Source organism: Chionomys nivalis, chromosome 13 (assembly GCF_950005125.1).
Source record: "Chionomys nivalis chromosome 13, mChiNiv1.1, whole genome shotgun sequence".
Lineage (NCBI taxonomy): Eukaryota > Metazoa > Chordata > Mammalia > Rodentia > Cricetidae > Chionomys > Chionomys nivalis.
The window spans coordinates 56,165,979-56,181,241 of NC_080098.1; the positions used below are offsets into that span (position 1 = coordinate 56,165,979).

Genomic DNA, 15,263 nt, shown 5'->3' on the forward strand with positions numbered 1-15,263 from the left:
GGGGAGAGAAGCCTTACTATGTCGGCCCAGTGAAGCTCCACTGTGCCACAGTCCAGCTTTCCTGACCCCTTGCAGGGACTTCGAGCATGGTCTGTCAGGAAGAGTGCTCACCTGCTCACCTGCCAGATGAGGAGCACAGGAATAATTCTCATCAAAGGAGATGGCCTCTGAAAGTGGAAATGGGGTCTGAAGGCTGAATCCTGAGGATTACTATACTTTTGAACTGCCCTGGGAGGATCAGAAGAGAGCTGGGGAAACTTCAGCACCAGCCAGAGCAGTTTTTTGTTTTTTTTTTTTTTGTTGTTGTTGTTGTTTGTTTGTTTGTTTTTAAGACAGCAGGAGAGGAAGATTTGACACTAAGCGGCCTGAGTTAATAAGATCATAGAATTGCAAGCCATGGATAACAACAAATGCCAGTTGCATACAGGAATCAAAGCAAATTAACATGACATGCCGTTGTTTGTCTTTGTTGCTATTACCACCACCAAAAAAAAAAAAAATAAGTAAAAAATTATAGTAAACGTAGATTCAAATTCTCAGTCTAAGTCTTAAAACCATGCAGCTTCTCCTTTTCAAATCCATACCCATGTGTCAGTCAAAGATATTACCTGAGAGATAAGGGATCTCAGGTTGTATAGTTCAGGGTTAAACTTGACAGACCTCCTCCAGTCCATTGGGTTTCTCTTTCTGCCTCCTGTAGGGTAGCCAGCACCCCTGACTTTTCAGAACCATAAATTCAGATGGTTCTCTGGTCTTTGCTATTTGAAGAACCAATACTTGCCCTCCCAAGGTGAGCCTTATCTGCTACAGTCACTCAGTGAGTACCAATTGTAGTTCCAGATACTATATGAAGATGCAGGCCGCAGGCCTATGTAGGAGTTTGGTGTGTCCAACTAACAGTTCATTGTGAAGAGGGTATGTTGTGTCTCTGCCTAGGAATTGGGATATCTGTCCTTGCTTCTAATACTCAGCAGCTTGCCGCTTGGGCATGTTTCAAAATCTGCCTTCATACAGCTCTGTGATGGCTGAGAGTATTCCCATCATGCCCTAGGTCTAATTCAGTGTTTAGCCAAATGTATGTGACCCCCAGGAAAGAACTTACTGTCCCAAACAACTGACAGACAGTTCTTGAAATATAGTATCGAAAGTAAAATGATGATAGACATAGTACCACAATGGTATAATCACAACTGCTTGAGAGGTTGAGGCAGGAGGATTGTAAATTTGAAGGCTGTCTTGGTAACTTAGGGAGGACTTGTTCAGAAACAAAGTATGAGAAAGGATTGGAGGTAGAGCCGAGCAGCACAGAGCTGAGCAGCACAATGCTGATCTGCTGGGAGCGAGGTCCTAGCCTTGCTTCCTGCTGCCGAAGGAACAAGGAGGGAGGGAGAGACGGGAAAGAGAAAAGAGAAAAGGAAAGGAAGGAAGAAAAAAGAAAGAAGGGAAGAAGGGAGGAGGGAGAGAAGGAAGGGAGGGGGGAGGAGAGATGAAGGGAGGGAGGAAGCAAAGAAGGAAGAAAGGAAGGAAGGAAGGAAGGAAGGAAGGAAGGAAGGAAGGAAGGAAGGAAGGAAGGAAGAAAGAAAGAAAAAAAGAAAGAAATAGGGAAACTGCTTAATTAAATATACAAACTCAGAAAACACAGAAATATTGTGGAGTTTTTATAGTGAATTATTTTGCGTCCATCTTTCCTACTTTCTCCCAATTGTAAAGTTTATTGTTAGCACTAAGTATGAGAACCTTAGAAAAGGTGTTAGAAGGTTCATGTCAGACACATGGTGTCCCAGCAGGTCAGAGACATTCCCTCCCCTCCCGACAATTGTCCCTCATTAAAATCAATCAAAGCTGGGGAGCAGAAAATACGTATCTAATTAAAAAGAGAAAGGGATACACATCGTTTTCCCTAAGCATCGTCGGATCAATACTGAATCAATACAAACAGGTTCTAGAGCCAGGCAGTCTGGCTTCAGAGCCCAGTGTCAGTCAGTCTTGCTGCGTTCATGTCATTCTGGCTAATTCCCTTCCGTGATGTTTCATTTTCTCACCTGTAGAGCAGGAATCATGATGAGGATGGATCTCCAGGTTTGTCATTATGTGCGTGAGAACTGAAAACCTTTACTGGTGTCTAGCAATAGCAGCAGATTACTTGCGTCTTTGACCCCTCAGCCACCCATCCCTGACAACACATGCCGCAGCAGAAAAACTACGACAATTTTAAATATTGAAATTGGCCATATGGATATTAAAATCTGTCACCTATATGACTAAATGGTGACCTGCTATTTATAAATAAAAGAAATCAAATGTGACATTCAAACTAGTCTTTAGAACAGGCCGCAAAATTGTTTCAATAGAACTATCAACCTTATCTTTTAAACATTTTTTTTTTGTTTAGTATTACTGTGTTTGTGTGTGTGGTTGGTGGGAAAACGTGTGCTGTGGTGTGTATGTGGAAGTCTGAGCACATCTTTGTGAAGTCAGCTCTTTCTTTCTAACTTTATGTGGGCTCTGGAGATTAGATCTAGGACACCAGGCTTACATGGCCAGGAGTTTGGGCCACTGGACCACCTCACTGGCCCCTCCATCATGCTGCTATTAATGGGGTGAACATATTCAAAGATAGGCATCTGCAGGCAATTTCAACATTGTGTGAACTATATCTGTGCTGTCCTTCCTCCAACTAAGATGGCTACGTAATCGGCAATAATCAGCTCTTACAGTGTGACCATTAAACATTTGGCCCACTGTGGATGGGAAGCCCCCGTCATGAACAGATTTAATTAGATACAATCAAGGTAATTAAGATAATTCAGAACAGTTTTAGACAAATGACAAGACCAGGAAGGAATCTTTTTATTTGAATTTCCTCCTGCCCTCCCCTCACCTCATTCCTCCCCTCACCGTCTCTCTCTACTTTTCTGCCATATTCTCCACAGGCTGACTTTAAACTAGTGATCTTCCCAACTATGCCTCCTGAGTCCTGAGATTATAGGCATAGGTCAACATGTCCAGCGACTTTAACTTTCTCATCAACTTTCTCATCTGACTATGGCCAAAACCACACAGCCTATGTAAAAATAAATTTTTGAAATGTTAGTCAAAAGACTAGATTCATAACACCAGCAAAGATATTTGGGTCAATATTTTGGAAACCCAGGGTACCTAGTTTAAATTAGTTTATTGAGTTGTTGGGCTTTTTATTTTGTTGTTGTTTAGGTCTGAGAGGATAGCACAATGATAGGTTAGCATGTATTTGATCCCGTGTTCCATATGGCTCTGGCGCTGTATACAATAAACAAATTAATAAAATATGAGCTAGCTTTATACACACACTTCCCGGCAGCACATGCCAAGTAAGTCCCTGAAACACAACACAAACAACACATTTCCTAATTGTCTTCTCAAGACGGAATGTCACCCAGACAGAATAACTTAAACTAGACTTTCCAATATTTAGAGAAGTCTGAATCGGATGTAATAAAAATTTATTGGCTCTGTAGATTCATCAGACTTTAGCCACGTTAGCATGCCCTGCACTTCAAAACCTTCTTTGAAGAAACAAATTACTTTCGACCTGGAAATACATTTTGAGGAATCAGAGCTAATAATCAGTGGTTGCTGTTTTCATGGTCTCTGCTAACACACATCTTCTTACCTTAGCATGTAAGTCATGGATTTCTTTGAAGAGGCTGAGATCGCAGTCCCTAGGGCAGGGATCAGTTTTATTAGAAATGTCCCCTACAGTTAAAAACAAAAAAGTGGGGAAAATATATTATAGAGATTTTCACTTCAGAGGTGATGTAATTTAACACCACCAGTATACAAGAGCTTATATAAAGTCTGCCAAGTTGGAGCTAAAAGAAACCTTTCAAAGGAGGCGCCATGCAGATCCATGTCCCTGGCTTCAAGTCAGTTGCTGTATGAACTTAAAGTAGGGCTGACTCATAAGTCACACAATGTGAGTTTACCTTACAAGGGCAGGTGTCTCTGAGCGGCTTCCCTACCTTCATCAGGGGAGGATTCTCCATCCTCAGGTTCATCTCTGGGATCGCATTTCTAAATCATTTTTCCTACCCTCTTCTCGATGGTCTACCAGGAAATGCTGCACTCAGTGCATCTTCCCTGATGCACTTTTCTCACATCCTAAATGGCTCACTCAGTGTGATGGGTTCTGAGCCTCCATAGTGTTGATATATTGGGCTGGATAAACTATCTCAAAGGAAAACTTGTGTGCTAATCAGCTTCAGCGATGGTTCTCAACCTGTGGGTTGTGACTCCTTTGCAGTGGGGGGGGATGACCTTCACAGGGGTCACATATCAGATCTCCTACATAGCATATATTTATATTATAACTTATAACAGTAGCAAAATTATAGTTATGAAATGGCAACAATTTTTTTCCTTTTGCAGTTCTACTTATTCATTCATTCATTTATTCATTTATTTATTTTACCCCCCAGCCACAGTTTCTCCTCCCTTTTCTCTTCCAAGTCTTCCCCCGACACTTCTTTTTTCCCACATCCCAAATCCATTCCTCATCATTTTCTGTTCAGGAAAGGACAGATTTCTCATGGATTTCAACAAAACACAATATATCAAGTTGCAGTAAGGCTGAGAACTTCCTCATGTATTAAGGTAGGGCAAGGTGACCCAGTATGAGCAATATGTTCCCAAATGCCAGAAAAAGAGTTGGAGACAGTCCTTGTTGCCAATGTTAGGAGACCCACAAGAGGACCAAGCTATACAACTGTAACATATAGAAGGGTCTGGAGTGAACACTGGGATATACAAGTCCTATGATGTCACAATACCTAGTTAGACACTCCACAGGCCCCAGCAGGGCTTTGTTGGTGACTGATATTAATGTGTCTAATAACAGTGACTGCGCCACATTGGGCTTTCATTTGTTGGAGATCAGCTTCGACACAAATACCAGTTAACAGAGTAGGGGCATAGGGATCAGAAAAATAGTAAAGAGAACGAAGATGCAAGTGAAAATAATAAAACAGAAGCATAGGATAGCATCAGGAGGGAGTTTCAGTGAATACTGAAATTGCCTGAGTTTAATTTTCCATACACATTAATACCCCAATACATTAGTGGGAGAAAAGGCAAACAAAAGACTTATTTAACATGCTACAAAGGACAACTCCAAACAGTTAATTGTTTCAACACTTTGATCCATCAAGCCATGAATCCATTCATTAGCATTCTATTTATTAGGCAGTGACCCACTCTAGACCACGTATTCTGAAAGCAGCCACTCGCAAGGTCAAACCTCCTAATTCAAAAGAAGGAGCAGGCGTATGCTTGCAATCTTGACCATTTATCAGAGTGAAGTGCATCTACCTGTATAGGCCATCTTAATGTCAAAAGAACCAAGCAACCACATCCTGGGTCAGGATGTGTATAGCCCTGGTTGCTGTTAACAATTTTGAGCAACCTCAAAGTTTCCGACCTTCAGATAAGGTGGAAATAGGCTCACATTTTTGAGCCTCCACACTCTTAGAGTGGGAGGTTTCCACAGACCATTTTCAAATGGTCTGCCAAATTAGTTATCCCTCTCCAAACTTCACCCTCTTCCCTCTTCTTCCATCTTCCACCACAATTTAGCTCTGCCTGTTCCGTTAACCCCGTTAGTCCTTTAAACTACTGTGTTCAGATACCTCTCCCTGTAAACCCCTCCAACTATGTCTCTTACCTAACTACTGTCCTTTTTGGGTATTCCAGGAGAAATACACATATCACAAAATTCAAATATAATGTTCATAAACAGAGAAAACACCCATCCTTTGCCTTACACTGTGGATTACCACACACAGAATTCTGGTTTCCAGCTCCATCAATTTACGTGCAAATTTCATAAATTTGCTTTGCTTAGACAGCACCATGTTTTTGTTAGACATTCTTTGCTAGATGAACTTCTAGGCTACTTTCAGGTCCTAGGAATTGTGCATAGAGTGGCAGTGAGCATGAATGGTCCTCTGTATATACGCACGATTGCTCATCCATGTCATTGCCTATAATTCCAAGACTGCTTCTTTCCACAGCACACTCCCTAATCAGACCTCTGTTAGAAGGCTCCATGGCTTCTCACTAATGAAGTTTTGTTCTACCTGTAAAGAAGGGGATAATTGAATAACGCAGGGACACAGGAGGAAGCTATGGCCTCGGTTGCTATTTTCGTCAGATCACAATGATGTGGTTCATCTCAGGTAAATAACAACAATGTTATGGTTGGGGGGGGGTCATCACGGCATGAGGAACTGTATTAAAGGGTTGCCACATTGGGAAGGTTGAGAACCACTGGTCTATAGGCATGTTTAAAACAATCTAGGGCTGATATGGAGTAATCTTTCCAGGAGGAGGCCTTTATTCATAACATGAAATCTTTGGGTGCCTTGCCTTGAAATGACTATTCATAATGATTTATTAGCATAACTTCCGCTGTACTTGACCTCCCCCTGTTACTGCCTAGTATTTCTGCTGTTCTATTTCAGGTCCACGATAGCTGCAGGGAGCGGCGGGTCAGCAACACAGAAGTCTAAGTTAGTCTGAGTCTGACTGTGTCCTGTTCAACTCCCCTCCCCAGGCAGGGAAGGCCTTCATATCGGCACCTCCCTGCTACCAGCTCTGATCTGTAGGCCCCCAGTTTTGTCAGCTGCTCAGAAAAACAAGCTCTGTGTCTCAGCTCAGGGGAGCACCACTCCTGTAATGGCACATCAGTGTTTCACAGCTGGAATGCCCTGTCTGCTTAGAGGGACACAGTTCACCTGTGAGGACTCAAACACAATGCCTCTGCTCACAGGAGTCAAGGTCATGTTTCTTATCTTGATCCTAGCACCCCCGGCAGTAGCTTCAGTTTTTCTCTCTAGTTTGATGGTGAATTTTATTAGAAGACCTAGTACAGTTCCAGCTACTGGGTGATAATTAAAACCAGAAATGGAAAAATTGTTTAATATCTTAATTAAAAGATTGAAATGAATACATGTCCTTGTCTGAGCTACCTATGGTCCATTTTATGTGTTAATAATACAAATTTAGGTTAATTATTTTGCAAGTCCCCTTTCTTTTATGGAACAGCATTCAACTTAATGATCCCACCCTCTTATGTTGAGAAGATAAAATGTTTACAAGTAACATTAACCCGCAGATGCCTTTAGAGTATGTCAGCTGGTGTCACCCAGACAAAATAAATGGAACAGTCATATTTTTAATAATACATGAGGAACACAAGGAAAACACTTGTCAAAATTGTATAATATCACAGTACCCTCTCTGTATATAAATGCATATGTTTATGAAAGTGCATTTTCTCCCTGTATGCTAATCTTTTTACTTGGCATGTTTTTTAATGGTTTTTCCAAATGACCTTTGCAAAATTAATCAAGGATCTGACACTGTCCTTTGGAGAAATACAAAGAAAGAATGCCGCTCATAATAACCATTGCATGAAAAACAGCCAGCGAATGACAAAGCAGAGAAAACATTAATACTGGAGAAAATAAATAAATATATAAAAAGAAACCTTGAGAGGAAAGCCCACTGAAAAATGCTCGCTCCTTGTCAGAAACATTTTTATGGGTCTCTGAAATTCCATTTCCCCTTTATTTTCTACCCTATTGTTTTTATTGCTTGAAATCCGACAGATTTTTCAAAACAATTCACTAAGTAAAGCCCACCACGTTTTCTCAAGCTCTCTAACGCCGAGAAGCATCTCAAATTAAAGATTAATAAAACGTACAGAAAGTGTGTGTAAAATATAAATACAAAGGGGAAAATGCCTGCGATTAGACAAGATGGAGATCTAAGCAGAAATTAAATTCGGTTGTATTACATTTCCTATTCTTTTCTTAGAGAAAATTACAGCTGAAGTGAGGCGTTTTTCCCCCTGTAATTTAAATGTGAAGCTGCCAGATGTGTGTCCCATGCTTCAAGAGGGAGGCTTTGCATTATTTAGCATATTAAGAATCACAGAATTTTAAAAAGGGCTCCTTTATTGCCTGGAGGTTCCAATTAAGTAAACCTTAGCCTGGTACATTTAAAACTTGCAGTACATGAGGTCTGCCGCCGTTTCCTTCCACAGTCAGGTCCCATCTAGATAATAAATAAGGGAAATCTTTAAGATGACATAATTTTTCTTTAGCTTGAGGAATTAAACCTATCTATTATTTTAAGAAGTTTTTAATAGAGGCCAGCAATCTAGAAGACAACTGAAGGCTCAAAATACTTTTTTAACCATAGCAACTTGAGCCTCGTATTTATGCCAAGGGATGTGTGCTTGTTTCCTAAAGACCAATCTGCCCCATCGATCCTATTTCTTCTTCCCCACTCATTCTGGGTCCTTTGTGCCCCCGCCCCAGTTCTACTCTTGTGAGATGAGGCAATCATAAGAAGCAATAAGGTCACTGTTTTGCATCATTACTAAGATTTGGGGTTTGTATAAATGTCTGTCTGTCCATCTGTCATGAACTGTGTGATCCAGCAGCACGAATTAGTTGCCCCTCCAGCAGTTCATGAAAGGAGTTTGGGCGGTGAGGCTAAAATCCAGAATGAGATGGAGGTTCTGGAAGCACACAACATTCATAAATCATAACCTTAAATACAGCCATTTTTGCCATTTTCGAAAATGTCAAAGGTGTCAACTCTGCCCAAATATACCGCTTAACAGTGACTATTTTAGTAAATTGACTTGAAATGCATTCAGCTAACTGACAGTCGGAAGCACATAATCTAGTTCACAGGACAAATGAACAGTTTAAAGGCCAGAAATAAACAACAAACTACAAATTCTTAGCAGCCTGTTACAATGACCATGGCAGCCAGGCACAGGCCAAAATCCTGGTACTAACGTGTTTACTGGCTTCAAACATAGTGGCTCCAAATTTTAGAAATGTGCTGGTCAAGTCAACAAATGGCTTAACTGAATTCAAAACTTCCGTCAAACATCTACCTGAAAATTTGCACAGCAAATAAATTAGGATTTCTGTAAATACAAGGAAGAGTTGGCAGCACTCTGTGCGAGTAGCGTGATTTGACCCAATAAATGGTAGCTGCAAGAAGGCTTCCAATATGGCAGCAGGTGGCACAGTGTTAAGAAACAAACAACTTTCTTGTCTTTCAGGAGGAAAATGGGTTTAAGAGTTGGAGCGGGACAGGTGGCTCAGCAGTTAAGGAACTGCTGCTCTTGCAGAGAACCCAAGTTCCCAGTGTGCAACCAACTGTAATTCCAGCTCCAAGTGATCTAATGCCCTCTTCTGATCTCTGCTAATAGCCACACACTTGGGTGGGCACACCCTCCTGCAACACACACCAACACACATACACACACACAAGCACACACTAAATCTTTAAAACTTAAATTAAATTAAAAAGTTATAAGGACTGAGTGTTTAAACCTATGTTAGTCTCCCTAACACCCAAAGTGATTAGTAACTGATAGGCTGTATCTAATGTGAAAAGGTCTAATGATTTAATATTCAAAAAATACTTTAATGTAACCGGAAGAAAGAATACAATGAAGCCATCTTAAATCCAATCTGTCTCAATCAACAAGCTCACATTTTCCCACATAGATGGGCACACAAACCACACTTGAGTGACATTTATGAACATCTGCAGCTAGTCAGGTAAGAAGAACATATATCTATAAAATAGATTTCAGTTTGTAAAGATATTTGCACATTTTATTTATTTAATACAAGTTGCTCATGAACTTTATGGCCAGCAGTAAAAGTCTACAACACATTACAAATATTTCAGTCATTTTCATTCTTAAAATTATAAAATATTCATGCACACACACGTTATACTATCATAATAAAGAAATGTATATACTTTGTTATTCTTTTAAAAAATAACCTTCGAACATTTCCCAATGTTGCCATACATAAGAAGATTCTACCCTTTTATGAAAATTATCTTTTTGTCTCCCCTTTATTCTTAAAAATATTAAGCTCTCCATTTTACATACAACAAAAGAATTCAAAAATATTAATATACGTTTGTGAGCTTTTCCTGGTTATTATCATTAATACTTCCCATGGAATTAGAACATTCAAAACATTTTGGAATAGAATTATTTTACCTCCTTAAGTTACTGGTGATACTGGAAAACTAGAAATATTAAACGATAAAGTTATAGACCGATACCCCAGTTTAACAAGGTGTTTACCTAGCATTACAGAAGTCTACCTGAATAACAACGGGGTAGATTTGTAACACCTGCCAACACTCAACCTCATGTGACCAATAGATGAACTTGTATGAGCACAACAAATTTGAATTAGAAATCAAAACAAAAAGAAGAAAAAGTGCTGGGCAATCATCAGTTAAACGACACTCTTAGAAATAATCTGTAGACCAAAGAGAAAGTCTTCAAGGGTACTTGCCTGCTTCTTTACTCAAGAGAAGTTGCTCTGAGTCCTGGGCAAGGATGACCCAGAATTGAAGATGGAAATCACAAAATAATTCCACACCAGTTCAGAATTTTGAATTATAAAAGGGTTATTTATTTAAGGGAAAAACTTACAGATCACGGTCCTAGATAACAGTCCTCTGCACAAACAGAAACAGAGTCTAGCAGCCGGAAGGAAGAGAGCAGGCACACACTTCACAACTGCTTTTAGAGTATCAGAGATCATGCACAAGTGGGCTGGTATCTTAATGGCTATTGGCTAGAGCAGCAGAATGTGTTCCCACAGCACAGAATCCTGACTGACACTTTCTTTCCTGCTTCCTGAGGCATTTCTCTCACTGAAAGATGACACATTTCCAAGTGGCACCAACGTAAAGGACCCCACTACAAGTGTCTGACAGGTAGTTCTTAGCGTGAGACCAGAGAAAAGTTCTACAACCATACACACCAGGTAGCTCACCTATAGAAGCTCTTCATTCTCTTTGCCATCCTCAGAAATTCCCCAGTAGGACACCAAGAAGCACCAACTGAATCACGAAGATTGCAATAATTCAGTATCTTTCAAATTCTAATTGCAATTTTCTCAGCCACAAAATCTTATGTGATAATGGAGAAAAAACACTCAAATCAATGGAAAATGAAAGGGGAAAATGTCACTAAAATATCTACCTTTGACATTAAAACATAAAGAGAATGGAGGTGAAAGTGAAGGAACCATGAAGTATCTGGAAGGAATAAAGAAAAATGGAAGAGCCTCAAACATAAGCATATGTAGAATGCACTAGAGTTTCTCTTATGGGCTTCAGAAACCATATCTGATGATCAGAACAAGATTTATAATACCACATGTTACTCAAGAAAATGATATTTTAAAGAAATGAAGACTAAAAGGCCTGGAATGGAAGCAAGACATGTCCAACTGATTCAACGTGGTAAAACACAGATATTCAAAACTGATATAACACGTGTACACTACATGTAGATGCTGGTGACAGTAAATGACCTATTGGATGATTTTGTCATTGTATAATCATCATAAAATGTACTTGTATAAATTAAGTTGACATTGCATATATTAAGGAGAACAATTTTGTGGGACCACTGCCCAACAATCATCCTACTATTGCTAAACATAGTGTTACACAAAATATGATTGGATCTCTATCTCAGCAACCACTGGGAAAACTATACAAAGAGACACATACTAAAACTATAAGTGAATCAAGGTGGGATTCTAGCTCATATTCAATAATCTGTATAGAGAGGGCCAGTAGAAGAGAACAACAGCTGAAGAAGTAACAAGGAAACATTTTAACATGGCAGACATATTCTGTCATATCAATAATTATCTTAGATGCATGATCTAACTATTTCAATTAAAGATAGATATTAGCAAAACAAGTTTTTTTAAAAAAGGCTCTAATTATGTAATAATTATTAGTACATAATAACTATAAAATGAAATAATTAAACTAAAAAATGAAAAGACTAAATCATTTACTCAGTAGCATTAAGAAGTCAGGAGTCACTATATTGATGTAAGATAAAAAGAGAATTCAAAGCAAAAAAGATCATTACGTGTAAAGAATATTATATAACAGTTAAATTATCAATGTACCAATAAAATGTTAAAATATCAAGAATTTATGGACAAATAGTGGAATGTCAACAATTACAAAACATAAGTAGGGCTGAAGAGGAACAAATTATCAATTATAGTTAAAGAATTAAACTCTCCCTTCCCCCAACCGATAAAATTAAATGATGATCAAACTACAACAAAGATATAGTTGATCTGACAAACACAACCAATTAATAGAATCTACCCACATTCACACACACAAGTATATCAGTCTCCACCAAGTGCTCATGGGTAGTTTACAAGTACATTCTGGACCATGAGCAAGCCTCATGAAATTTAGAGGAGCTGAAATCATACAGAACATGTCCCGAGATTATAATGAGGCTGAACAAGCAATCAGAAACAAAAGGCAAGAAGGAAAATTGTGAACATTTAGCAACTCAACATTACAAGTGTAAACAACCTGGGTTTAAAGATAAAGTATTAATGAAAATCAAAAAAAATCACATTAATGAGATGAAATGAAGCCATGCTGAGAAGAAATCTTAGAGAGGAAATCTTGGGAGGAAGAAAATTAGGCATCTAAGGTTCAACCAGAAAAACATCAAAAAATCCAAAGCAAGTAGAAGGCAGGAAATGATCATACTATGAATATAATCATTGAGTGCAGAGTCAAGAGAAAGGAAGAAACAACCGAACAAAAGCTGGGTCTTTAAAAGCAGTAAAGTTGATAAACTAGAAAGACTCACAAAGGGGATGAAGACAATTCAAGACATGAGTGTGTAGACAGCAGAGTCTTCACCACATGTAGAGGGGAAGCAGAGAAAAGATCAGATCAGGAATCACCTCCAAAGGCTTGAGGCACACCTTCAACTAAGTAATACCTCCATCTACGACCAAGTTCCTAAGTTTCTACCACCTCCCAAAAGTGTCACCACCTGGGGACTGAACAGTCATCACGTGAGTTGGAGAGGGACCGTCCATTATTAACCTACACAATATGTTCTAGAAAATAGAAGGACACATGTTTACTAAGTTGTTTTGTGTAGTTACTACAACTTTGACGCCAAAACCAGATGAAGAAAAGACAAAATAAAAGACAGCCGATCGGTATCTCTAAATAAGTCTAGCTGGAAAAAAATCTTCTACAGACTGAATCTTAGCAAACTGAAATCAACATCATATGAAAAAAGTGGACAAGGAAACTCTATAATTTCTTTTAGGCATATAACATGGATTCAAATGTGTAAATCCCCTACCCTGGTAGTCTTATTTACATAAGCCATTTAATTGTATTTATCAATAAAACAAAATTCTGTGGAATTATGAAACCATTTGTGGTAGCAGGAAGAGGAGAACCCTTGCAGCTCACTAGCAAACCAACCTAGCTGAAATAGCAAGTTTCCATTCCAATGAGAGACCCTGCCTCAAAAAACATGGTGAGGAACAATTGAGGAAGACAAAAAGATGCCCAACTTTGTTCTCTGACCTCCTTATGCACGAGCACACGTAAATACATGTGTATATACATGCATAAACTACAAAACACACATATGTACACATATACGACAAAGACCCATTTTCTCACTGCTGCTGTTAGCGTACTGTAGGTAATTTTGGCAATAATGAGTATTCTACAGTGACTTAAGGGTACAGGCATATGTGTGTACCAGAAAAATTGAAAATGACTATATTAGAAGATGACATTATATTCAATGTAAAATTTCAAGCAACAGAGCTGGAGAAATGGTTCAGCAGGTAAGAAAGCTTGAAGCTCTTGCAGAAGACCTGAGTACAGTTGCCATCACCCAAATTATGCAATTTACAGCCAACCCCCTGTTCACCTCTATTAACTCCAGCTCCAGGGGATTAGACACCTTTTTCTGGAACCCAAGAGCATCTGCACTCTTGTAAAATGGTATTTACACATTAGCATAATTTAAAAATTAGTTTTCAATAAATATTTACAAAAAGTTTTATGGAAAAAACACATAAAACCACATTTCTGTATGAGGTTTCTAAAACCAAAATTAAAACCAAGAACCATTTACAATTATTAAACACAAAATAAAATAGTTAGGTAGAAGCTTCAGAAAACATGTACAAAATTTTTGGACTCAAATTTACGAAATGTTGATTTATTATTTAAACACATAATAAATAGTATGAGAAAGAAGTCAGAGAAACATCACACTTTACAATAGCCACAAATATAAAATATCTTAGGATAGCTCTAACCAAACAAGTGAAAGAACTGAATGACAAGAACGTTAAGCCTTTGAAGATATAAATTGAATAAGATATCTGTAAATGGAAAGATCTTCCATGTTCTTGTACAGGTAGACTCAACATAACAAAAATGGCACTTTTACTAAAACTAATCTACAGATTCAATGCAATCCCCATCAAAATCCCATCACAATTCTTCACAGACCTTTAAAGAATAATACTAAACTTGATATGGAAAAACAAAAATTCAGAATAGTTAAAACAATCCTATGTAAAGGAACTTCTGGAGGCATCACCATCTCTGACTTCAAACTCTACTATTGAGCTTGGTAATAAAAACAGCTTGGTGTTGGCATAAAAACAGACAGGAGGACCGATGGAATTAAATCTAAGATCCTCACATTAATCCACACACCTATGAACACCTGATTTTTGACAAAGAAACCAAAATGGTACCTTGGTAGACGTAAGACTTTTCTAGTGGCTTGGCTGTTTGCTTTTCTGACCTTCAGCTTGAACCCCAATATCTGTCTCTGGGTTTTTATTGTTCATGCTACACTGTGGAGTTAGCAGAGTGAGAGGCTAACTTCATGAGGTCATTAGGTCATGAAACTAATGGCAAAAATAGGAGTACGTCTGCAGAACTGTGCCCAGTTGCTAATTTTCAAGACAGGTACAGAACCAACTTGATGAGGGAAAGATAGTTTGAACTCATGGCATCAGAACAATCTGATATTTTCATGGGGAGAGAACTGAGCTAAGCCTCATATATAAAGCCAGATATATAAAACGTTAAAAATATACATGCATTTAAAAGATAGAAAATTATCTTAAAAGACAGAAAGATATCTAACATGGTATTTGACTTAACATCCAAAATAGAAACCATAATAAAAGAAACTGATAAAATGGACATTTTAAAATCCTATGGTGAAACAGAAGGCTAACCTGAAGCTGAAGGGCCAGCTGGCCTGTCATTCACAGCAGGAAGCAAGAATCCTGACTCACATAAGGCAGAAGGAAAGGGCAACACCCGAG

The 15,263-nt window shown here is 38.6% G+C and overlaps 1 protein-coding gene across 1 annotated transcript in view; it reads right to left on the minus strand.

Moving 5' to 3' along the window:
• LOC130885536 (uncharacterized) overlaps positions 1–15,263 on the minus strand; it is a gene marked incomplete at its 5' end in the record, with an annotated part of 270,826 nt that overhangs the window by 131,594 nt on the left and 123,969 nt on the right. Inside the window, 1 exon segment of the mRNA XM_057787070.1 lies at positions 3,641–3,735. Within this exon segment, the coding sequence (XP_057643053.1) occupies positions 3,641–3,735 (95 nt within the window).